This window comes from Podarcis muralis, chromosome 1, assembly GCF_964188315.1.
Source record: "Podarcis muralis chromosome 1, rPodMur119.hap1.1, whole genome shotgun sequence".
Lineage (NCBI taxonomy): Eukaryota > Metazoa > Chordata > Lepidosauria > Squamata > Lacertidae > Podarcis > Podarcis muralis.
The window spans coordinates 79,471,258-79,496,906 of NC_135655.1; the positions used below are offsets into that span (position 1 = coordinate 79,471,258).

Genomic DNA, 25,649 nt, shown 5'->3' on the forward strand with positions numbered 1-25,649 from the left:
AATAATATTATAATAATTTATTATTTATACCCCGCCCAACTGGCTGGGTTTCCCCAGCCACTCTGGGCGGCTTCCAATAGAACACTAAAATACAATAACCTATTAAACATTAAACATCAGTGTGTTTTTACATGAATAGAATTTGTGCCACAAGGTCTGAGGGACAGTGGACCGGCCCCCTGCTGAAAAAGTTTGCTGACCCCTGATCTAGACAAACACCTCCCAAAACAATGCACTAGAAAAAAAATCTTATAAATCACACACTCACATATGTATATATAATGTAAGGGTCTGAGTCCTTTGTTTCCCAAATTCCAAAGCTTTAGCAGCAGAAAATGAAATAGAAAGGGAAGTGAGAGAGATGAAATAGCTTGGGAGGTGGTATTATAGAATTAATCAGTGGTGCTGTCAGGATTGTGCCTTGGAACCAAAGTCCAGGCCCAGGCCCTGACCCTTACCTGACAACAGCAAATGATGGAGACAGCAACAGTCAAACCCTACACCAGCATTTAGTCCAGCATAGGCATGCCAGGGCATGGTTAGTCACTGCAACAACCTTTTTTTAAAAGAAGAAGGAGAAGGAGATGTTTATAGTTAAAGGGAGTGGCTGGCAAAGCAGGTGCATGGTTACAAGTATGCATTTCATTATTTCTGCTTCTAAAAATATGTCATCCTTTTTTTTTTTTACAACAAAATACAGTAGTGCTTATTTACCATAAGCGCAGCAGAAACAAATCCTGTTTTATGCCTGACACCATGATGGTCCCCTGACGGAAATTTAAAACGCAAAACTGCATATGCTTACAGTCTGGCTGGATCTAGACACATGATCCAAGAAGCTTCTCTGTTTATAGCGTTGCAAATTTAAACAGGGAAAACAGGTAGAGAAAAACGGGACTCCATGTCGCCATTGGGCGGCACAATGTTATATCACACACACCATGCATATCAATCGCTTTTTCTTTCCCAGTCTTGCAGAGTCCATCCAAGTATCTCTTTATTAAAGCGGGGGTGTAAATCAGCAGTTGTAAAACATGTAAAACATGACGGAGGAAGGAGATGAAATATGCGTGCTCCACGTGGCTGTCAAAAAGGGAGGGTGGCCATAAGATCATTAAGTCCGGGCTCTGAAATTATAGCTTCATCAACCACATGCCAACACTCGGGGCGGTAACTGGGCAACAAAAAAAAAGGAGTGCCATTATGGCTTTTCCAAAAGGGATCCAAGAGGCAGCGCTCTCTTGTTGGGTGTGGCACTTCAAGGCGCCTCCAGAGACACCGAAGCCGGCGCCCAGTAGCCAATGGGCTGGCTCCCCGGAGAGCGCGGGAAGCCAATCAGATCCCGGAGGGGAGCGTCCCTGCGGGAAGGCAAAGCACGTTTATGATCTACTATCTCCTCGCCTTCGAGCGAGTTTCTCGCTGACAGCGGCGCTGCGCGGACGTCGGAATTCCCACCAGGAGATCCGTGACTGCCGCGGGGATCGCAGCGGGCAGAGAGAAGGCCGGGAGAGAATGGCTCCTCCGCTGCAGGAGACCGCGTCGGGAGTGGGGTCGGGAGCGGGAGTTGAGGAGAAGAGGGCCAACGGGGGCGGCGAGGTCCGTTCCCGCCGCTTCTTCACCTGGGAGGAGATCCAGCAGCGCTCGGGTCGGATCAAGCCCGAGCGGTGGCTGGTGATCGACAGGAAAGTCTACGACATCAGCAGCTTCCACCGGCGGCACCCGGGAGGCTCCAGGGTGATCAGCCACTATGCCGGGCAAGACGCCACGGTGAGAGTGGTGTGCGGGTTGTGCTCCTCTTCCTCCTCGGGGGGGGGGGGGGTTGCAGGTCGCGGCGGGGAAGCCCTCGTAGCCCTGGATTACCAAATGCGCGAGGCCGAGATGCGGATTAACCAGTCGCTCTTCCCTGGGACCGGCAACTTTTGGGATGGTTCTAGAACGGAGTTCTCCTGGTGAATGACACGGGATGCGCGTAGAGGTCGTGTGAACGTTTCAGCTTGGCAATAGTTGCCCCCCCCCCCCTGCCCTGACGGTTTCTTCCTGGCGCTCTCCTAGCTGGTGCTTCCCTCCTCAGGAGGGGATGGTGGTCTCAAAACGACCTGTCAATTTCCTTTTGCTGCGTCTTTGGCTTTTATTTCACACTTGCTAATTAGCGGTTACTATTAAGGCGCCGCAAGCCTAGCATAATGAGTTCCATATCAGATCGATAATGTGTAGGTTTATCTCGGTCCAGCGGAAACGAGCAAGCACTGCACAGGCCTTTCTTGTGCTAGGCCTGCCTGGGAGCCCAGGGCCTTTCCACCATGCAGGCCCGCCCAGCAGCGCCCACTGCTGCCCCCCCCCCCCCCAAGTAAGGTGCTGGTCCCATGTTCACGTTTGGTCAGTCTTCATTGAGCCAAAGGTTGGGGGCATCCTCTTCCAGGGCCCCTATGGAGCAGTGGGGGGGCACCTATTTTGGGGGCGGGAGGGGGCAGCTCAGAGACCAGGGGCAGCAGCAGTGGCTGCCCAGAGGACTCCCAAGGAGAGTGGAGAGGGGGCTGAGGGAACACCTGAGGGAGGGTGTTTGAAAAAGGGTGAGAGGCTGCCAGCTCTGCAGGCAAGGGGTGACATAACTGGGCTCCTGAGTCCCATAGGGGTGCTTCAGAAAGAAGGTAGTTGGTCAAGGGAGCCATGGACTCAAAAAGGTTGAAAACCTGTGCATGTTGGCATTGAGTTACCTATAAATAAATAGTTTTCTTCTCACCAAATATATGCAGATTCACTGTCAGCTTCCCTGAGTCCTACATAAAATATTCCTAATCCAGCCTTGCAAATATGCCCACCACATTTACTCATCATGCAAATTTTTCTAGCCCACCAGTCTGTGTATGTGTGTGTGTGTTAGTTATATGTGATCCCAAAGAGAAAAACTAACTTTTATAACAACTCTTGGGTTGTGTGGAGGTGTGTGTGTGTGTGTGTGTGTATTAGTTTTCATTTATATACATTTCAGTTAGTTGTTTTACAATAGTTGTAACATTTAAAACCTTGATTTCCTTCCTCCTCTTTCCGTGGTTCCTTAAATTTATTTTCATCATTTCCTGCATATTCTAAATTAACTTATTCTTTTATTCATTATTTTAATTATATATTCTTTCAATATATTCTTATTTCAATAATCCTGCCAATGTCTTTATCTGTTTACAATTTGTTTGTAAATATTCAATAAACCATTTCTGTCCTTTTACAAAAAGTTTCTTATCTTGACTTCTTATTCTTCCGGTAAGTTTTGCCATTTCTGCATAGTCCTGCATGGATATAATTTAATTTACCGTAGGTGAGAAAGAAAATATTTAAAAGCCTGGTTTCTTGCCTATGTGCTGATTGTTGTGGAAGGAGGCATGCGGCCACACATATAAGAAATGGGTGTAGCATATATACATGTGCATACAGGAGATGTTAAATCATCACACTAGTGGTAAGAAGGATGCTAATAAAGAAAGAAATGGGTTGTGAATGAATGGCCATATATGTGTAGTAGAAAAGATGTGACTCTGTCTCTTAAAATATTGCATTACTGTTAAGCATTTAAGAAGTGTACATGTACACACGGAGAGATCTGTGGAATGGAAAAGAAGACACATCTTAAGACCCATAGATGCAAAGTGGGAAGTCAAGAAAAGATTAAATACTTTTGTCTAGTATAGTATATGAGACCTGTGCTTAGGCTGGAGATACGTCATGTCTGTGATATAAAGGGGAGGGATTTAATAAGAGTTGTTTCATCACAGTACAAAATTCCTACATAGAATTTTAGGTTGAAAATAATGCACAAGACAGGTCCCCCTCCCCCCCATGCTCAACTGTTGAGAAACTACCCTCAATTGCAGGGTGAATGAAAAGTAGTGGAGAAAAGAAACAGATACTGGACCTGGAAGTAACACAGGCCATGTTACCTTACACACTTGCATGAAAACAACAGATATAAATATAGATGAGGTGCACAGCCAGCACTCCTTCAACCCTCAAATGAAAATGGCTGCAAATAAGCTGTGTAGCACATGCAGCAAATTCTTTGTTTTGAGGCTACTTTTCATCTCTCACTTCTGCCTAGATGTATGCTTGCCTTTCATTCCATCCCAATTTTACGCTTTTTTCCCTTTCTCTCCCAGGATGCATTCACGGCATTCCACCTTCATAGGGATTATGTAAGCAAGTTCTTGAATCCCTTGCTGATAGGAGAATTGGCACCAGATCAACCTAGCTCTGAGTCCAGCAAAAATGTAAGTTGGGCATGGGAAATAATTTATATGTCTATCTTTTTTTACCTTTACACTGGAAGAAAGCAGGGAAATCAGAATTCCATTCCACATTGCATATCACTATATGGTGCACATAATATTACACCACTAAAGAGTGGTTTATGTTCTGTTGTCAGCAGAGGGGATGCATCTCATCTGCATTTCAAAATAAGGAAAGCTAAGACTACATTGTGACTGAGAGCTCATCCACACTTCTGGTTGGTCCATGATTCCTAGGGTAGGGGTCCAAGAGGTTTTTCTTTCGTCCTGCTGCTTTACTGTTGAATTGGAGCAAACATCAGTTGGATATTCTGTGGATTGACATTTGTTCTGATTCAGCAGTAAACAGCAGAATTTAAGAAAAACCTCTCTGACCTGTGTCTAGAAGTCATGGACCAAACAGAAGAAGTAATGGGACAAATGGAAGTGTCAATGAGCCTTCAGACAGTATGGCAAACACCCGAAATAAATATATTTCATGTTTTCTCCTTTAACTAGGCTTACAATCTATTCCTATCCCTCATTATGTAATGCAGGTGTCAGGGAACCTTTGGTCTTCCAGATACAGTGGTACCTCGGGTTAAGAACTTAATTCATTCTGGAGGTCCGTTCTTAACCTGAAACTGTTCTTAACCTGAGGTACCACTTTAGCTAATGGGGCCTCGTGCTGCTGCCGTGCCGCTGCTGTGCAATTTCTGTTCTCATCCTGAAGCAAAATTCTTAACCTGAGTTACTATTTCTGGGTTAGCAGAGTCTGTAACCTGAAGCGCCTGTAACCCGAGGTACCACTGTATTGCAGGGCTACAACTCCCATCATCCCCAGCAAGCATGGCCAATGGTCAGGGATAATGGGAATTGCACTCCAGCAACATATGGAGGGTCGTAGATTCCTTGCTGACCCACAGAAGAAAGAAATTTAATATGTTTAGATCTCTTATTGAACAAACTCATCTGTGAACTAAAATTCACAAGAAAATATTCCTTGTTGCACTTTACTACATAAGCTGTAAAAAAAGGTAAAGGACCCCTGGACAGTTAAGACAACTTTCCGGGTCATGTGGCCAGCATAACTAAACTACTTCTGGCACAACAGGGCACCATGACGGAAGCCAGAGCACATGAAAACGCCATGAACTGCTAGGTTGGCAGAAGCTGGGACAGAGCAATGTGAGCTCACCCCATTGCGCAGATTGGAACTGCTGACCTTCTGATCAGCAAGCCCACAGGCTCAGTGGTTTAGACCACAGCGCCACCCGCGTCCCTACATACATACATAAACTGTATGTTGTTGGGCATATTGGCCCTACAGATGTGTATCACGATGTTCCTTTTGATTTAAGCTCTGAGTAAGCATACACAGGATTTCATCCTTAGACTGGTTTAAGACAGGGAAGTTTAGAAAAAAGGAGTAGGGATCTTTAACTTAAAAGAGAACTCCCAGGAGCCTCATCAGATCTTGGGATTCTTTGGTGAACGCAATGGCAATAAAAGTTAATTTGTAGTGGAGAGGCCTGCAAAGGATTTCACTGTGTGCCTTCTTGCATGACAGTTTAGTTTCATGCAGTAATGCTGTATATGTTTATAAGTATTCCAGTTGGCTATAGTGCCCCAAAGTTTTAGTATAATAAACTCAGATATATAAAATAACTTGACAGAATCATGAGGATGGGTTAGCCTTGCAAATAAGTCCACAGAAGTTACTTGCCTGCATAATTTTTTATTACCCAGCTGCCTGCAGTTCCCTAAGTCGCTTTTTGCCTTCTGTTATCCAACACTTTTCAAAGTTTGTTTGCTACACTTAGGGTATGTATAACTAACTAACTAACTAACTAACACACACACACACACACACACACACACACACACTGATTTGGGGCTACAATGGGCAAGCCAAAAGTTGTGGCCACCTTACAATCTGGATGCAGACAAGCAAGCATTTCCATAAATCAGCAAAGGCATTTTCCACCCCTGCACCCTCCTTTCCTTTCCAGGAGGCAAGGCAGAGGTGAGCATTCCAGCCTTGGCTGATAATTCCACCTAGCAGCTGCTGCAGGAGATTCCCTCTCTTCTCAACTTCTTCGTTCTGCAGGAAAGAGGCAGGGGAGCCTGTGGGCTTCAGCTCATGTTGATAGTGAACCCCTCCCACTCTGCCGAACAGTAGCTGTATCTACCTCCTCACCTCCTTTTCCTGCGAGAAAGGGAGATTGTGGGAGGTGGTATACTTCCAGCCCCTCACCCTCAGCTTTCCTCCAAAACTTGGATCTGGTGAGGATGCGGGAATCACTGTGGATCTGCCAGAATGACGCTTGCCCATCTCTGCAGCTTGAATCCTGGGAAGAAGGCTCGTCAGAGAGCAGTACCACGGTTCATACAGATAGCGTAACTGTCAAAGACTGGTTGGTAAATGGTGATCTAAAGAATGGGAATGAACTTCTGGAAACACTACAGTTGTAACAGGGAGACTACATGGGCTCCCCAGCCATATATTTCTCCGAAGGCTTATAATCATTCATGTTGAGAAGGCGAGAAGACTTTTAATGGCATAAACAGTGGCATAACCGAGCCTGTGCTCAGGACAGATGACAGTTTGTGGTCTCTCTTCACTGCCACAACTCAGTGTGCATAGCTGGAAACTTCTCCCTGTGCCACAGGAATCACCAGAGGATTTAGTGATGTGGCTAGTACTGTGGAGAGCAAGTATGGGGGACTTGTGGTCCTCCAAACGTTTTTGGACTCTTAACTCCCATCAGACCTAGCCAGTGTGGCCCAATGGATGATGGGAGTTGGAGCCCAACAACACCCATAAGTGGTTCTCCCTGTTTTCATTTGATGCATTCCGATGTTACGTGTGTGTGTGTGTGTGTGTGTGTGTGCGTCTGGAACAACTGGTTGCTATTCTTTGTTTCCCCACAGAAATTGCTAGTGGAAGATTTCCGGGAGCTGCGGTCCACTGTTGAGAAGATGGGACTTCTGAAGCCCAACACTCTTTTCTTCTTCCTGATGTTCCTTCAAATCATAGTGATGGATGCTGCTGCCTGGTTTACCATCTGGTACTTTGGATCATCCTTAGTGCCGTTCTTTGTGGGCGTTGCACTGTTTACCACCGCTCAGGTAGAATGTCAGAGACACCATTCCATCTTCGAAACTGTTTTTTCCTACACATTATTATTTCAAAAATACCATGGGGTTCATGAAACCAGAACACAGTCCAATGCAGCTAGCTCTTCACAGCACACTTGGGTTTGGGGTGGTTTGTTTGTTGCCACAAAAACCAAAGCTATTTCCTTGTGCTACATTATAAAGTACTTGTGGAACTTTGGAAAGTCTCTAGAGAACTTTGCTGTTTGAAAATCCATATTCAGGCAGGGTAGTTTATCCATGCACTTATAGTTTAATAGCTTCACCAAGAATCAGACACAAAATCTGTTTTCAGTTTCATGGGTCAACCCTGGTAAATATGGGGATGTTATTGTTTCTGCATGGGCATAATCTTAGTAAAGAAGGAAAAGCCTTCTAGACCCTTCTAGCACCTATTACATCCCCTTATGCCAGCTTCTTTGACCTAGGGAGTCAAACTGCCCCCTCTTCCAACAAACTGGAAAGAAGCAATATACACAGACTTAGAGCCTATTGTGTAAGGCAGGGGTGAGGAATCTGTGACCCTCCAGATGTTGTTTGATTCAGCTCCCATCAGCCCCAGGGATGATGGAAGTTGTTGTCCAGAAGCATCTGGAAGGCCACAGGTTTCTCAGCCCTGGTGCAGGGAGAGATGTTAGGCAGGTCAGAAGTCGCACACAAACCTCCTGCACCATGATTTTTTTGAAGAGGCAAGTGACATGTTAATCTGGCAATATTCAGCCTTCAACAAATCCACTCGCCATAGCAAGTAAAGCATGTTTCCACTGCCTTGTGTCCTTTTTAAAGACAGGTGATTTATGGACTTGAATCTTTCAAGAAAAATAGTCTGTGAGCCCCTAAAAGCTTTTATGGAGCTGTGGCATTGGATTGTGATTAATGGATATATTTACATAACATGATTGAATATACTTACACTAGTTTAGAAAGGGATCATGGGGCATGGGCTGTAATATTAGGGTTAAAGAGGTCAGGAATTAATGCTGGAGCCTCTTGTGACTGCTTTACTGGTTGCTGATAGGGAGAATAATATTTGTGTGTGTGTTTTGGTGCTTGTCTTTTTAAACTGCTATGTGAAGAACAAATATATTAATAACATTCATTGATTCAATTTGCATATTACCGTTAATCATTCAAAAGGGCATCCCCAATTAGTCGAGAAATGCTTTGCCCTAGTTCAGATCAGCATCAGCATCATATAGACAATCTTCAGGCCTGTTAGCTCCATCCTCTGCCTTTCTGGTACAGCTGCAAGGTGGAAATAAGAAGCTTTTGTCTTTAACTAACCTTAGTTTTTGTGTTGTGTTCATGCCAGGATAAACTGTGGTTAGTCTGAACTATGGTTACCTGAAACAAGCCTGACTCCAACCATAGTTTATGAAGTTGGCTTGTTTCAAAATCATAGTTAATAACAGACACAACACTAAAGTGCCATTAATTGAAAACAGAAGTAAAATCATTCAGTCTCATCTTTGTGGTCATGCCAAAGGAGGAGAGGGGAGAGAAGCAAGTAAGCCCATGGTTTGGGAAGTAATCCTTAACGACATTTTAGCATTACATCCAAACCAGGCCATAGTGTTTCCTAGCTAATTGGGGATTCCATTTGAGATAATTAAAGCCTGCAATCTTATGTAAAAAATAATTGCCTTTGGCATGGATGATCTCCTGGTACTTTATTAAAAAAAGAGTAATTGCATTGTTTTCATTCTATGTTTAGTTATTGAAAAAAATAAAAAATTGTCCAGTAGCATATTAGAGACTAATTAAGTTTGTTCTGGGTATAAACTTTCGTGTGCATGCACACTTCTTCAGATATGCACATGAAAGCTTATACCCAGAACAAACTTAGTTGGTTAATTTTTTTATTTATTTTGACTGCGTCAGACCAACACAGCTACCTACCTGAATCTACCGTATGTTTAGTTGTGCAATGGATCTGAGTTATGTTTTCTAAATGATCCTCTTTTTTATCTTACAGAATCAAATGTCCTGGTTGCAGCATGACTTGGGACACCTTTCAGTCTTCAGCACATCCACATTGAACCACTGGGTTCACAAGATCTTAATGGGCACAGTGAAAGTAGGTATATTTCTCCTTCTGAGTGGAAGTTGTCCTTTCTGACAACCAGTGGGTTTGACTGAGAGCCAGTGTGGTGTAGTGGTTAAGAGCGGTAGACTCGTAATCTGGGGAACCCGGTTTGCGTCTCTGCTCCTCCACATGCAGCTGCTGGGTGACCTTGGGCTAGTCACACTTCTCTGAAGTCTCTCAGCCCCACTCACCTCACAGAGTGTTTGTTGTGTGGGAGGAAAGGAAAAGGAGAATGTTAGCCTCTTTGAGACTCCTTAGGGTAGTGATAAAGTGGGATATCAAGTCCAACTCTTCTTCTTCTTCTTCTTCTTCTGCTCTGTTTTCAACCCTGTGTTCTCCTCTCATATAGGGAATGCCAGCCCAGTGGTGGAATAACCTGCATTTCCAGCACCATGCCAAACCCAACTGTTTCCGTAAAGACCCTGATCTCAACATGCACCCCCTGGTGTTTGCTTTGGGGAAGAAGCTGGCTACAGAGGTACGTTTGCAAGGTGTATGCTACTGAAGGGTTCCTTAGGAAAGCAGCCAGAAAGAGTGGACAGCCAAGAATAAAGCTATTGGGCAGCTTACAGGAGACAGCCATGATTTTCAGCAGGAAAACATCAGATTTAAAAAATATTTTAAATTGTATAAAATATAAAGATTACACACACACACACACAATTATAAAGACAAATAATATATAAGCATGATATATAGAAGATAAAATATTGACATGTTTTCAGACCTTATTTCCTTTACCTACACTAACAAAACTGTCTGAAGGGAAAGAAAAAGAAATGAAAACTGAGTCACTATACATTCATATAGAAGCAACATGCCACCAACATTTTGTATAGATATAATCAAACTGAATGTCCATAAAGAAAGTATTTCTTATTTCTTATGTCTTAATTTTTCATTCTTAGCATAACTTATAATTTTACCCTTGGTTAAAAATTCTTTCAAGTTGCTCAATTACTGAGAAGTAAGTCCTCTTGAGTTCAATAAGACTTATTTCCAGGTAAACGTGTACAGGAGCAAGTCCCATTGACTTCAATGAGGCATTTTAGGTTTTAGTTTTAGTAGATATGCAGAGGACTGTGATATAAAGGGGCAACACCTGAATTTCTTAATAAGCCAAGTACCTGCTTTCCTATTTCTATGTTCTGTGTGTCTTCCGAGCTCCTAGTTTGGATTGTTGATTCGAATGCTGCCTACATTTTTATGATTTGTTGTCCATCAGGAAAGACCACAGAGATATATAATGGGGTCAGGAAGGTACAACCGGCCCTAAGCAGAGAATGATCATTCATGCTCTGAGGGTCCTGGTGGGAAGAAAGACAGGCTTAAAGTGTAATAAATAAAATAGCTTTTGGGGGGGTAGATCATCCCAGTTGGCCTCTCTCTTTCTCGTTTATGGTAGCAAGGATGTGTATTTTCATAAGGCCATGACCCAACCTTGGTTATGATTTTTATTTCCACACACCTCATTCTATGATGAAGTCCAGGGGGAGATGGGAGTCAAGGTGCTAAGTATATTTTATTCATGTAGCAGCTGTCACCCAGAGACTGAAAGAATAGGCGACAGGTGATAAGGTGGGTGTCTATAGCCTGAGTGAGACGTTGATACCTCTTTCTTCACAGCTCGGGTTGCAGAAAAAGAAGTATATGCCTTACAACCATCAGCACAAGTACTTCTGGCGTGAGTATCTTTGTCCCTGAAAAATGTCACAAGTTTCCACTCCTTTTTCACAGAGCTTCTCCTTCCTGAAGATACTTTCCTAAGTGAAATAGTGTGAATATCTGCCGGGTAGAGAGTCTTCTGTCACGGGACTTGTGCTTGATGGAGTCCCTGATCCACCTCCCCAAGAGCCAGATCTGCCGCAACTCATCAGGTCCAGCCAGGTGCAGGGCAGGGAGCAGCTGCTACCACAAAATCCTAACGAAGGGCTCTTGGAGCTCATAAGTTTAAATTCCCTGGAGGAACCAATCAGAGAGAAAGGGGAGAAAAGTTTCCTGAGAAGGGAAAGATGGGCCCAGGGGCCTAAGGAGCTTTCAGCTCTTGGTTTCCTGAGAGGTTCTTCCCCAACCTGCATGAAGTTACAGAGAGTTTTGAATAGGGCAATCCCCTGCCCCCCCCAACCCTATATAAGGGAACCTGGCTACTGTTCTGGGGTGCCCCAAAGAGGATCTTGTGCCATTTTGGTTTTATGTAGCATTATATTTATATCCCACCTTTCCTCCAGGGAACTCAAGGTGGCCTACAGAATTCTCCTTCTCCCCATTTTATCCTCACAACCCCCCTGTGATGGAGATTAGGCTGAGAATGCCATAACCTCTAGATCTCTCACTTCCCAAGCTCTGTAGCTCAGGGAAGGGAGCTACTGGGGTATATGTTCATTCCTGTTGGATTGAGCCCTTGATGTTTGTCTCCGACATCTCGGGGGGTGACCCAGGCTCTGAGAAAGATGAGGTAGAGCCTATGGGAAATGAGTCGTTGCTCCTCTGCAAGACCTTTGGAATCTGTGGCTTTACAGCACTAACCTTCAATAAACTTTGAGTTTATTGAAGGTTGAGTTGATGTACTTTCCTTGTCTCATTGTTAGTTGGGGATGTTAGTTTTGAGCTTATTCTTCACTCCCCTACTCCCCATGGACCACAGAGCATTCAATGTGCCCCTCTCTCAGGACATTGCCATACAGTGGTGCCTCACAAGACGAAAATAAGCCGTTCCGCGAGTCTCTTCGTCTAGCGGTTTTTTCGTCTTGCGAAGCAACCCTATTAGTGGCTTAGCGCTATTAGCGGCTTAGCGGCTATTAAAGGCTTAGCGGCTTAGCGGCTAAAAGGCTATTAGTGGCTTAGCGGCTTAGAAAAAGGGTGGGAAAGCGAAAAAAATCGCAAGACTCACAAGACGTTTCCGTCTTGCGAAGCAAGCCTATAGGGAAAATTGTCTTGCGAAGCGCATCGGAAAATGGAAAACCCTTTCGTCTAGCGGGTTTTTCGTCTTGCGGGGCACCACTGTACATAGAAAGGGCACAGGTTATAGAATCCTAGCCAGCAGAGTTTGAAAACCAGAGAATATAGGATAATAGCACACTGCATATCTGTTGGGCCATAGGGTGAAAGTGAAATATAGCAGTACAATCAGCAAAAATTTGAGAATAAAAATTTATAGCTTAAGAAGAGGCATTTTAGACTATGCATTGAGTTGCTTTAACCACACTGCAGGGGAGAATTGGAACAAAGATGGCGGAAATATTATCTTGCTGGCCGTCAGACTCACCCCTTGAAGCAGATAAAATGGAGTTATCGAGTGAGGACAAATACTAGCTGGATAAGGGAAAGGCAGAAAAAATGAAAAAGAAGAACCCTTCTCTGAGCAAAGACAAGCAATTCTCAGCTTTCTCAGGAAGATGGATGGAAATTTGAAATTTTTATAAAGGTTGTTTTTTAAATTCTTCCTTTCATTTTTCAACAGTTGTAGCCCCAGCATTGCTGGTTCCCTTCTTCCAGTGGTCTGTATTCTACTTCTCATTCAAGCGCAAAGAATGGGTGGTAAGTAGTGATTAAATTTCCAAAAAAAATAATCTAGATGAGCATCTTATCTGTGTTGATTTTTTCCCCTAATTCCCACCAAGAAGCAGATTTCTTTTTAATCCGTTCCACTAAAAATGCAAACAGTTATTGCACATTATATGCATTATTATACATATTGTTACATGCAGTGCTTTTTCCCGGGGGGACGGCGGGGTACACATACCCCTAAACATTTTGTGAATCTTTGTACTTTGGTCCATTTATTGTATTTATTTTCCCAATTTGAACTATAAAATGGTGATTTTCTTGAGTCAAAATGAGAGTACCCCTAAACATTTTTTTAGGTAAAAAAGCACTGGTTACATGCCACCCCAATCTCTGCCGAGTGGTGCGTGCGAATTCAGGGGTTCCAAGCACTTACCCAGGGTTTGTGTTTCCTTTTGGTGGTGCCTTTATGGTATATGGTTGGTTTATGCATATATACAACCTGAAGCCTAGATGAAGGGGCTCAGAGCGCTGCCACCCCAAAAGGTCCCTGCTTATTCCCTAGCCGTAGCCTTGCACTCAAGCCGACAGCAGCCATCATGCTTTGCCCACTCTCCAGCATACATCCCTGCTGACTCCCACGTATTGACTGGCTTCCTCTCTGAGCTCCCATTGCTTTCTGATCCTTCCTCTTTATAAGCTCTGGCCTCTACTAACACAGGGAGAGGCTGCACTCCTTTGATGTATTAAATGGCTCATTACCTCAAATGAAATTAGGTTTTACACTTGTCAATTGCCTAGCCTTAAAGCGATGGCAGATATACACCTTAGGAAGTTTGCCTAGGTTAATTCACTCTTCACATATACTAATTCCAGCAGCGGGCAACACAAATTTTAAATACACACGCCACTGTGCAGCAAAAAATATAACCTTTCTTTTTCCCCTTCCTTTGACAGGATCTAGCCTTGATCATTTCATACAACATCAGAGTCTGTCTCATGTACATACCTCTTATGGGATTTAATTGTTTCATGGCATACTACTGGCTCTCCAGGTAACACGAAACCTCAGAATCCTTCTCTCTGCTGAACTCTCATCTCTTTTTTGTTGATGTTTAATCTCAAATATCTATATTTTTTTATCCAATTGTGATATACTCTGAACATATGTTACTTCCAACAGTTAGGTCCTGCTAGTCATTTTAGGTTAAACGCTTTCAGGTTGTGCATGATGGTCTTCAATTTGCATTGCATCAGCCCCCAGACTGCAACTCAAATCTTTTGCCCCATAAATACAGTGGTACCCCGCAAGACGAACGCCTCGCAAGACGGAAAACCCGCTAGACGAAAGGGTTTTCCGTTTTGGAGGCGCTTCGCAAAACGAATTTCCCTATGGGCTTGCTTCGCAAGACCAAAGCCCATAGGGAAATCTCCGGGGACCTCTTTTAAATGCTAGCGGTGGGGAGCAAAGCCTTTCCCCCCCCTCCGGCCTTCAGAAGAGGTCCAGGAAGGCTGGCGGGGGCCGAAAGGCTTTGCTCCCCACCGCCAGCATTTTAAAAGCAGTCTGGGATAGCAGGGAAGCGCTTCCCGCTATCCCGGACGGCTTTTGAAGGCAGGAGAGGTCCGCGAAGCCTGGGCGCGCTGATCTCAGCGCGCGCAGGCTTCGGCATGCCGGCAACTCTCCGCAAGCAGCGGCAGTGCTGCCGCTGCTTGCGAAGAGGTCCGCGAGAGCTTGGCCGGACAGCTTTTGAAGGCAGGCGGGGGGGAGCAAAGACTTTTGCCCCCGCCAGCCTTCAGAAGAGGTCCTGGACCTCTTCTGAAGGAGGGCGGGGGGCAAATGTCTTTGTCCCCCCTGCCTGCCTTCCCAGGAGAGCGGAGAAACGCAGCGCGTTTCTCCGCTCTCCCGGGAGGGCTTTTAAAGGCAGGCAGGGGGGACAAAGACTTTCGCCCCCCGCCAGCCTTCAGAAGAGGTCCAGGACCTCTTCTGAAGGCTGGCGGGGGGCAAAAGTCTTTGTCCCCCCTGCCTGCCTTCCCAGGGGCTTTTAAATCGCCCGGGACAGCGGAGAAGCCCTCCGCTGTCCCGGGGTTTTTTAAAATGCTGGGGGTGGGAAGAAAAGCCCTTGTCCCCCCCCCCCAGCCTTCAGAAGAGGTCGGGGGACAGACTGTCCCCGGACCTGGTCTGAAGTCGGTTTCCCTAGGAACGCATTAATTGATTTTCAATGCATTCCTATGGGAAACCATGCATCGCAAGACGAAAAACTCGCAAGAAGAAAAAACTTGCGGAACGAATTAATTTCGTCTTGCGAGGCACCACTGTATTGTTATGTCCTGCACACATCAAGATGCTAGCTCAACATGGTCTTTAGTTAACATTTGAGAGACATTTATAAACTAAGACACCAGAAAGAGAAGCATTTCTCACATTTTGTTTAGAAAGCATAGCCAGTGATGGAAAGGGGTGGGGGCAAAAAAAAGAAAGAAAAAGGAGCATGTGCCCTGGGCATCAGGTGGAGGGGCGATTGCTAAATTATGGGCAATGGTCAGCTGGCTTGCTAAATTACCGGCAACAGGGAAAATAAGCACTAGCAAACACAGCTGGCACTCTGCTTCCCTGACCATGGCAATGTGCTGTGTCCCCCTCCACCACAGTCCCTGTTTGTTCCAAGGATCAAGGTGAGGAGGGGGAAGTGAGCTGTGGCACCACGGAACTGTCGCTTCTCTCTTGTTTTCTTCTCTCCCCCCGCCCCCATCCCAGAAAGCTTTCTGGCCCCTCTTCTCCACAGACAGCTGCTCCTTAAGGTGTCAGCAAATACACTTGATCACCGTGGCCCTGAGCAACGTGGCACAGGGAAGACCGTCAGAGATTTCATTGCCTTCTGTGGCTTGTGTGCCTGGGGACTTGGCAGAGCTGGGGAAGGTGGGAGCATCACCCGTGGCTGGCAATGGACTTGCAAGGGGATGGTTGGTAGGATGGGGGTGAAGGTAAAGAGCTAGGGGGACGGGGAGAGACAGGCGGGCAGGAGAGAAAGGCAAAACCAAGTGCGCCCTAGCCTGCTTGTTTTTCTGTTTCTGGAAGTGCACGTCTATGTTTGGTGTGGGTGCATGCAAACGCCGCCTCTTTTCAGCGCAAGTTGGTAGGTGCGTTCAATCCAGCGTCAGTGCATCTCATGTTGGCTGGGGCCGCTGTGTTTTGGGGTGCTGAGCTCTAAGCATAGTTGGTGGTAGGCACTGCCACAGTAGAGTTGCTACTCCAAAAGCTGGGAATCATCTAAGCTAGTTCTAAGCATCATGAACGGTTGTGGGAATGTAGCAGAGGAGTGGGAGAGGCCCAGTGGGCTTGCCAGAATGTAAGCAGGGACAGGAGGTTGCTTTAGTGTTTGTTTGGGGTGGATAGGGTAACCTGCCTTCTGAAAAAATGGAATGGAGAAATCCCTCCTTTTCAACTCCTGGGGACAGAAGGGGGAAAGGTCAGGTCTGCCTTTGTTCTCTCATTTGCCTTCTTCTGATATTACGGTAATTCCTGTGCACTGCCCTGTACACTTAGCCAAGGATCTTAGCTGCCGCCAGTCAGTTTAAGCAGTCCTGAAATCCGTCGCTTAAAGTTCACAATCAGGGAGGCAGGGCAGTCTTTGGCACTTGCGGATCCGGGACTGGGCATAGCTGCAGGCTAAGTAGCACAAATGATTGCGTTGCTTCATTTGTGAAATACTTTACTTAGTTCTCAAGGGCCAAGTAAATAAATTGGAGATGGGGGATTGACAGCAAGTTGGCTTACCACCACATTCGACACCGTCACACGGATCTGCTTGTTTGTTTTTTAAAACCCACCCTTTACCCTAAAGTCCCAGGGTGGGCTACAACAATTTAAAATACATTTTAAAGCAGTTCAAAAACTTACAATTAAAAATGTCAATTTCAAAAACTAGAGCAGATCCTGATGCTATATCCTTCCCTCTTATTGTATGTGAAGCAGCAACCATCAGTTGCTTCATAGATATTATTGATTTTAGGCTGTATTTCTTGTTTTAATGGATGCTCTTTATGGTTCATATGGATATTTTTTAAAATATTAAACAGATGAATGAAATGCTAGCTAGACATTTGGGTTGTGGTTTGGTGGTAAGTGTCAGGCATGGCTTGTATTGCATGAAAGGAGAAATACCAAAAAGTTAAGCCAGGCAAGAGGCTTGGGTTTGTCACTAGCCACACACAGACCTCTTGTCACTTTCATCTTCTCAGCAGTGTAATTTGCATTATATGGGAAAGGAAAACATGGCAGCTAAAAGAGCAGCTTTGCCCACATACTGGTTTCAAAATAGTTTTTGCAGGATAAATTAGCCGGTGTGCTATTTCTTTCCTGATTAGTCAGCATCAGTTCATAGTTAGTCAGCATCAGCAAATAAAATTTCCTCTGTTACTTTACATGTAAGCTGCAGTGCCAAGGATATAATTTCCTATATCTTTTGTTGATCTGGTTTTTTAAAAGCCATTGTTACACTGCCTACTTTCCAGTCCTGTGTTATTTGCCTACTCAGTAAAATTTCTAAGCAGTGCACATAATAAAATAATTTTCAGTAAACCCCTCAAAGCCCTTTAAATAATTATCAATATTTAACAAACATACGGATTTATTTAGTTTGTCAATAAATCCCAGGACTTAGTCTCTTCTTGCCCCTATTTGGCTTAATTCTTTATACTCCCTCCCTTAAAAATCCAGTTCAGTCGAGTATCTGACCAGTGCTTTCTTCAGATGAAAAAATATGGAAATAATGCATTCAGCTTCACTACTATTCTCCCATTGCAGACCTTTTACTTCCTTGTTGTCTAATGGCCCAGCTACCTACCTCCTTGGCCAGTTTCCTGGTTCTGAGGTATCTAAACAAATATTTTTGCTGGGCTTTTTTTTAAGCAGACACACTCTTTTTTCTATTTATTACACTCCCCAAATTCTCTTTTCACTTCCATCATTGTCACTGTATGCTGATTATCCTGCAGTTTGCATTCCTGAGTCCTCCTCATCTGGGCAGAGCTTCATTGTTCTGAAGGAAGCTTCCTTGCCTGCCCTTGCTTCCTTGACTCTGCTCCTTCACTGGCAGCCTCCTGAATTTCATAGAATCATAGAGTTGGAAGAGAGTCACCTAGTCCAACCCCTTGCAATGCAGGAATCTCAGCTAATTTGATGGCGTCTTTCCTAAATCTGTGTATACTTCTTGGAAGCTTCCTTTAGTTTGGTTTTAAATAATCTCCAAGGATTTTGAAACGATTTGAACAGCATTGTCATCCGTTTCATCTAACTAATCCCCTTTCCCACTTGTGTATATGTTGACATTGCGGTCACTGTTCCCAGTCAGTTTAACTACCCTTATAGCTTACACCCAAAGCATTTAGGATTACGTCTAGCATCAACTCCCATCAGCTCCTTGATCAATTGTTTTGAGGCACAATAATTTTGTATACCTGGAAATCATGTTTCTCCGGATTCCGCAGCAAGACATCAAGGAGGGTTTGGTGCCACCGCGTGGTTAAAGGCAGAAAAGGCAACATTTAGGGAAGTAGAACTCCCATCAAGCAATTTCCTTTCCTGCCTTTGTCAAAGCACACATTCCCAATTTCAGTTCCCCTCTCCTCAGGCATTTACTATAATTTCATTTTCTACCTATTTTTCCTGTCTCCCCCCCCCCCCCAGGTTATATGAGGATTATTATGTCCTCCATTGTTGCAACATTTCCTCTCTCTCTTTTCCCTAATCAAGTATTTTAGTTCAGTTGCTTTTGGCTCTAGAGTTATTTATACAGCCTGTCAAATTTATACAGCCTGTCAAATTCAAAATGGGCAATTTTAGCTTTGCTTACCAAATATGACTTGAAATAAACATACTAAATATGTTTAGGGCATTAAAAAAAAAATCCAGAACATGAAGATTTCTGGTGTGGAGGCAGCCTTGCTCTCACTTACTATGGATATTTTCTTAGGACTGCTTCACCTATTCTAGTAATAGAGCAATAGAGGTACAGATTTAGTGCAAAGTATGCCATGAAGTGGGATGTGAGTGGCGCTGTGGTCTAAACCACAGAGCCTAGGGCTTGCCGATTGGAAGGTCGGCAGTTTGAATCCTTGCAACGGGGTGAGCTCCTGTTGCTCAGTCCCAGCTCCTGCCCACCTAGCAGTTCGAAAGCATGTCAAAGTGCAAGTAGATAAATAGATACCGCTCCGACGGGAAGGTAAACGGCGTTTCCGTGCGCTGCTCTGGTTCGCCAGAAGCAGTTTGTCATGCTGACCACATGACCTGGAAGCTGTCTGCGGACAAACGCAGGCTCCCTCGGCCTATAGAGTGAGATGAGCGCACAACCCCAGAGTCGTCCGCGACTGGACCTAATGGTCAGGGGTACCTTTACCTTTACCTTTTTATGCTATGATGTATGCAATCGGTGTGGGGCAGGGACCTTACAGTGAAGGGTGTACTCTTTGAAGTTTAAATGTGTACCTGTTTCTATTTTAATATGTAAAGTGGTCCTCAGCAAACAGCTTGAATATGGCTGTGATGGGTTTTACCAGACAAATCCCACATCAACATACCAAGTTAAGTAACAAGATGTGTTTTTTGTGTGTGACAATGCTCTGTATGAACCAACCCAGACCCTGCAATCATCAATTGAGTCCTTTTGTTGTGTGCCCCCTTCATGAGAGGCTTGGAGGGTGGCAACACGAGAAAGGGCCTTTTCTGTTGTGGCTCGCCACTTGTGGAATGCTGTTCCCAGGGAGGCTCGTCTGGCACATTCATTAGATATCTTTAGACTCCAGGCAAAAACATTCTTCTTTTCCCATGCCTTTGGCTGACTGAACATTCAATGTCCTTTTAAACTGGGGGGGGGGGGTATTGTTTTGTTTGTTACTATGTTATGCATCTTTGTGTTTTTATATTGTAAACCACTCTGTGGTCCTTGGATGGATGGTGCTATAGAAATTCAATGATGATGATGATGATGATGATAATAATAATAATAATAATAATAATAATAATAATAATAATAAAAATGCATTTGACTTGGCAGGTATCTAGAGTCCACTTGGTTTACTTGGGTTTCACAAATGAATCATATCCCAATGAACATTGATTATGATAGAAATATGGACTGGGTGTCTACCCAGGTAAGACACTTTCTTACTATTCAAATAATTGGTTTCTGGTGTTTTATTGTGTGTGTGTTACGCAAAACGTTATTGGCACAATACTAGTGCATTATTAGTGGCTTTGGCTTGTTCTGCAGTGTTTCCCCAATGCTACCACATTATTTCTGTCTAGAGGGGCAACTGACCAAGAAAAGTGGGACAAAATAAAGCAGAACATTTGTGGCACAAAAAGTTACTGGAACTATGGTATATGCACTGATTGGAAATGAAGCAGTGTGACCACCACAAAACATTTGGAAGCGACGCAAACGATGTTGGAAATGAGATCACGTATGGCCACCCCAATAACATCATGAACAAAAATAATCATGAACGCACAGTGGAAAGGGTGTCTGAAGGGGCTCAGAGAGTCATCACAGACACTTTTAGACTAGTGATGGTGCAGAAGACAAAAATATGGAGGGGTGGGTGGGTACTGGAATGCAATATAGCTCCAGTTTGGCAAGTCAAGCTGAATACCACCCCCACTCATGCTTCAACTGTGCTTCTGACCGCACAGAAGTTTTTAATGCGGAGTCAGACAGGGATTCATTCATGTATTTGTTAAAACATCCTACCTTTTCTATTTACACCCTACCTTTCCATTATAAATAGAAATGTCCAAGGCAGCCTAAACAAAAGTTTGAAAGCAATCAGCTTTTTTTTTTTTTTAAGCAACCTTCTCCATGTTCCCCCACCGAAGGAAGTACAGCAGACACCTGCTAGGGACATGGTGCCTTCAGTGGTGGAGCCCCCAGGGAGGCTTGTCCGGTGCCTACAACTGTGGTCTTTTTAGCTGCAACCTGAACACCTTCTCATTCTCCCAAACCTCTTAAATCACAGTTTTGGAATTTGCACAAAGTTCCCCCTTGTGGATTTAATTTTATTTGGCTGCTGTGTTTTTATACTGATTTTTGTTTGCCTTTTTTTTGCTGGGCTTTTTGCTTTTGTGATCTATTTTTTAATCTTGTTTTGGCGTTTCTAGTGAAATTTTGTATTGTGTTGTTTGTGTAAAGAATTTGGGGAACTTGGTTGATTAGCATATAAGTAAAATGAAAGGAGCACAGAAACAGAAAGAACCGATTGCAAATCCAGAGGAACCAGGGAAAGTCAGCTCTAAGGCCAAAACCAGAAAGATACCCAGGTGGCATTGAAAAATCCTCAGCCTCTTGCCAGTTTTCCCTGCTGCGAGTTTTCCTCCCCTGCCCCACAAAGAGGTAGCCAGCATGGTCTTCTCCAGCTGACAGTTCCCATCATCCTTGATCATTAATCATGCTGGCTAGGACCAATGGAAGCTGGGAATCAAATAACAACCAGAGATATCTTAGTGTATGTAGAAAAGTGAGGTGAGGGGATTATTGGCAGGGGACTGGTGTTGCTGGGCAAACTCCTCCAGACAGAGTCTTTCAGAGCTAAGGGGTACTTTAAAATGTAAATCTCAAGCTTTTCTGAGAGGTCTTCTTTTTTAAAACAACAACAACTACAAAAGCTGAGCCAATTGCAAATTGGGATGGAGGATATTTTGCTTTTTTCCTGTGGGAAAGGAATGCTAAGGAAACACAATCAGTACAGGCAGCCCCCAATTTGTTTAGGGGATGTGTTCCATACAGTGGCAGAGGGTGCGTAAGCCTGCTCCACTCTGCTCTGCTCTGCCCTGTCCCATCCTGTTCTGTCCCTGCTCTTGTTCCGGCCACAATGCACAGTCGTGTGTCAATTAAAAAGGTAAAGGTACCCCTGACCGTTAAGACCAGTCGCGGATGACTCTGGGGTTGCTTACTCTGTAGGCCGAGGGAACCGGCGTTTGTCCGCAGACAGCTTCTGGGTCATGTGGCCATCATGACTAAGCTGCTTCTGGTGAACCAGAGCAGTGCACAGAAATGCTGTTTACCTTCCCGACGGAGCAGTTCCTATTTATTTACTTGCACTTTGATGTGCTTTCGAACTGCTAGGTTGGCAGGAGCAGGGACCGAGCAACGGGAGCTCACCCCGTCGCGGGGATTTGAACCACCAACCTTCTGATCAGCAAGCCCTAGGCTCTGTGGTTTAGACCACAGCACCACCCATGTCAATTAGACACACATAAACCAGTCATTGCCTGCATATCATCTTTTGGAAAGGTGGGATACTTGCCTTTCTGACCATTTCCCTTGAGAAACTGGCTGGAATGCTACTTCTGTGGGATCCAGTTGCTGCTACTTAGAGGAACATAAAAGATAACTGTGCCTCATTCAGTTGCAGTCTCTTTGTGTGAAACAAAGAGATCCATTGTTCCATATCCTTTCTTATATTTCCCCCTGCAGCTCCAGGCAACGTGCAATGTGGATCAGTCCCCGTTCAATGACTGGTTCACTGGCCATCTGAATTTCCAGATTGAGCACCAGTAAGTAGGACAGTGGGAGCCACAAAATCCTTTGTGCATCTCCCTAGTGTGTGGTTTTATGAAATCATTGCTATTGGGATGGGCATTCTAAATAAGAAAGAGGAGCTGATTTGACAGAACACCCTTTCTTCCCTCTCCAGTCTTTTCCCCACGATGCCTCGCCACAACTACTGGAAGGTGGCCCCCCTGGTGAAATCTCTGTGTGCCAAGCATGGCATTGACTACCACAGCAAGTCCCTGCTCCAGGCGTTTGCAGACATTTTGCAGTAAGTATGGCAAGGGTGCTTTATGAACTGCAGTGTGGCAAGAAAAGCAATAAGGAAGTGGAAGAAAAGGGCAAAAAGTACTGGAGCCCTGGTCAGCCACTAACATTTAATAGAGCTTGTCCCTTGATGTAGTCAAGAGCAACAGTGGCTCTACCCTCTGTCTAGTGGCACTTCCAGGTGACCTGTTTAAGCATTTATTCCAATTTGTTTGAAGGGATGTTGGATGATGTTGCATCAGAGCAGGTGCTACCCCACATTTCCCAGTGCATTTCCCAATGGCTTTTCTTATCGCTGAGAAGTGTTAAGAAAACACTGCCATCTAGTGTCCAAAGGCAGGAAACTCATGAGACCAGGTGCTTTCACAAGTTGATATTCCTGCCTTTGGGCGCTAGATGGCAATGTCTCCCATCTGCTGTTTGCTCCATAGAGAACAGGATGCTGGATAAGATGGGCCATTGGCCTGATGTAGCAAGCTATTCTTATGTTCTTAACCTGAATTTGCTGGTGTGTGGTTGAATCCTACCCAAAAATAACGACCTGACATCTAAGGAACAGTCAAATATCTGTTCAGTCCCTTCCTCCCCACCCCACCGCACTCCCCAAATCATGAACATCAAAAGAGGCTTTTTCAAACCCTTTCCTTATTAAGCTCCTCCAGGCACTCCTGTTTGTCTGTGTTTTGCTTTATGCATGACACTGAACAGCTGAAGTGAAAAAGGGGAAACTCAAGATACATCCAGTTATATTATAATAATAATAATAAGAAGAAGAAGAAGGAGGAGGTTTCCCCAGCCACTCTGGGCGGCTTCCAACAAAATATTAAAATACAGTAGTCTGTCAAACATTAAAAGCTTCTCTAAACACTAGGGATGAAGGGTGGGGAATGGCTTCGGTTTGCACTTACAGGTGAAGCTTCCGATTCACACTGTCTGAAAGAGTACGAGAACTGAAACTAATGTGGCATACTTTTGAAGTTTAATTTTCTATATGCTAGTCAAATAAACATGGTAAATCAGAAGTTCATTGATTTAGGGCAGTGGGAACTGTTTCAGATTGATCAACATCACTGGATATGGAATTGCTGCCTGTGCATTGATCAAAGAAGTATATAGTAGTGAGATGTAGTGGGGGGGGGGACCCCACCTTTTACTTGCCGCATTGTCCTCTCTTCTTGTTTAATCAAAGCCCTCCCTCCCTGTTTTGCAGCTCTCTAAAGGATTCAGGAGATGCCTGGCGTGAAGCATATCTGTATGGATAAGAAGCAGCAGAGACTTGAGAAGGAGGACCATGAAGATGCATCACAGACTAGAGGGCAGCTAATGTGCTATGAAGAATTGGGGTCTGGTGGGTGAGCTAGACAAACGTTAAATAATTATTTTTGGCATGGGGTTGGGGGACTCCTGAAACTTTCCTACATCTATGCACAGTTGGGGTTTTTTGTGTGTGTGCACATGTTGTTCTGGTTGCACTGTGGCTTTTCGGGTGACAGGGTCATGGAAAGGGAAGGTCTGTGCTTCATGTAGAAGTACATCTTGCTTTTGGTTGCATGTATGAGTTCGAAACCTGACTGTCGTCTTCCGTATGGTTGGTGAGGGATGCTTTCAGAAGAGGTGTGTTTAAAGCAAAAAGGCAGAGCTGCAGTAGGGAACTACAATGCAGGTGTAATATTACTTGTGAAAGCCACATGTTAGGGCTTATCTACACTTACTTTTCCTCTGGTCTTTCCATGCACAGTCCACACTTTAAAGCTCTGTGTTCGAATGCCCTTTCCCTTTGGAGCTTTCCCCACAAAAACCTGCTCTTTAAAGCGTAGTCGGAGCAAATGCAATCCGTTGGAAATCTGAATTGCTGTTTGTGCTGATTGAGTGTTAAAGAATGGATTTTCAAGGAAAACTCTGGGGCAAAAAAAGAAAACAGACATGTTCAGACATAGAGCTTTTACAAGTGTGCACCTCTGCCTGGAAAGAGCAGGGCAAGAGGTAAGTGTGGATAAGACCTTAGTTGAAGGTAACTTTAAATCTTAGCTTCAGTTGCAAGCTCAGGGATGCAATTTCATGTTTGCATAGAGGTAAGGGACCAGATAACATAATTGAGTTTAAAGCTGAGTGTGTTCATGTTCCTGTTTCAAAATGTGTTGTATTAAGAGCCGTTGGTTGCAGATAGTTTTCTTCAAAGCCTCATAATAACCAGAGAAAGAGGTGCTCCTGGAGGATAATCACATGTGATCTGAACTCTCCTCATGTACCCCTCCTCCCAAACAGCACCTGTTGTGCAAGATGACCTTTCCATGCTGAGGTTAGGAAATGTTTTCTCAGCAACTTGTATTCATCTGTCTAATGTTATCACTGCCCCAACATCTTCCCAAAGGAAGATGCCTTCACATGGTGGCAGACCAAAGAAGTGCCTCTTCCCCTCCACTATGCGCTTCAAAGAACGCTTGAGCCTGGGCCTCCAAACCAATGCCTGATCACATGACTAGCGCTCCTCTTTTGAAGGAGACGAATTGTGTGGTTGCAATCTCAATGTAATCCGGCATTGGCATGAATGCCTCTGGTCATAGTTCTTTGAAACCACACTCTCTTACTCCATTACTACACAAAGGCCACTGCCACTGGGAATGTGTTACCTGGGGCAATGCCTCTTGCCTGGTGATTATCTGGCAGTGTGATTGAAAGTATTAATTAGTTCAGTATTTGTTGTCTTGACCTACAATTGGAAGCATCGACCTTCTGTTGGTCCTTTAGCACAGCCCTCTTAGGATGTACACCACTTCATGTGTACATATTTGTATTTATTTGTATCTTTTAATATATTTCATAAATTTATTT

General features: G+C 44.4%; 1 protein-coding gene across 2 annotated transcripts; it reads left to right on the forward strand.

The window, feature by feature from the left end:
- Positions 1–984: 984 nt before the first annotated feature.
- Positions 985–25,649, forward strand: LOC114600556 (acyl-CoA (8-3)-desaturase-like). Of its 2 annotated transcripts, none has more exons than XM_028736834.2 (12): positions 985–1,767; positions 4,149–4,259; positions 7,191–7,388; positions 9,391–9,492; positions 9,851–9,979; positions 11,128–11,185; positions 12,962–13,038; positions 13,963–14,060; positions 20,058–20,154; positions 22,476–22,555; positions 22,696–22,821; positions 24,028–25,649. In XM_028736834.2, the coding sequence occupies exons 1-12, from the start codon at positions 1,153–1,155 to the stop codon at positions 24,077–24,079; spliced, it is 1,743 nt and encodes a 580-aa protein (XP_028592667.2). In that variant the 5' UTR covers positions 985–1,152; the 3' UTR covers positions 24,080–25,649. The 2 variants fall into 2 exon arrangements, with proteins under 2 accessions (XP_028592667.2, XP_028592676.1); XM_028736843.2 differs by lacking the exon at positions 985–1,767 and adding an exon at positions 1,857–1,975.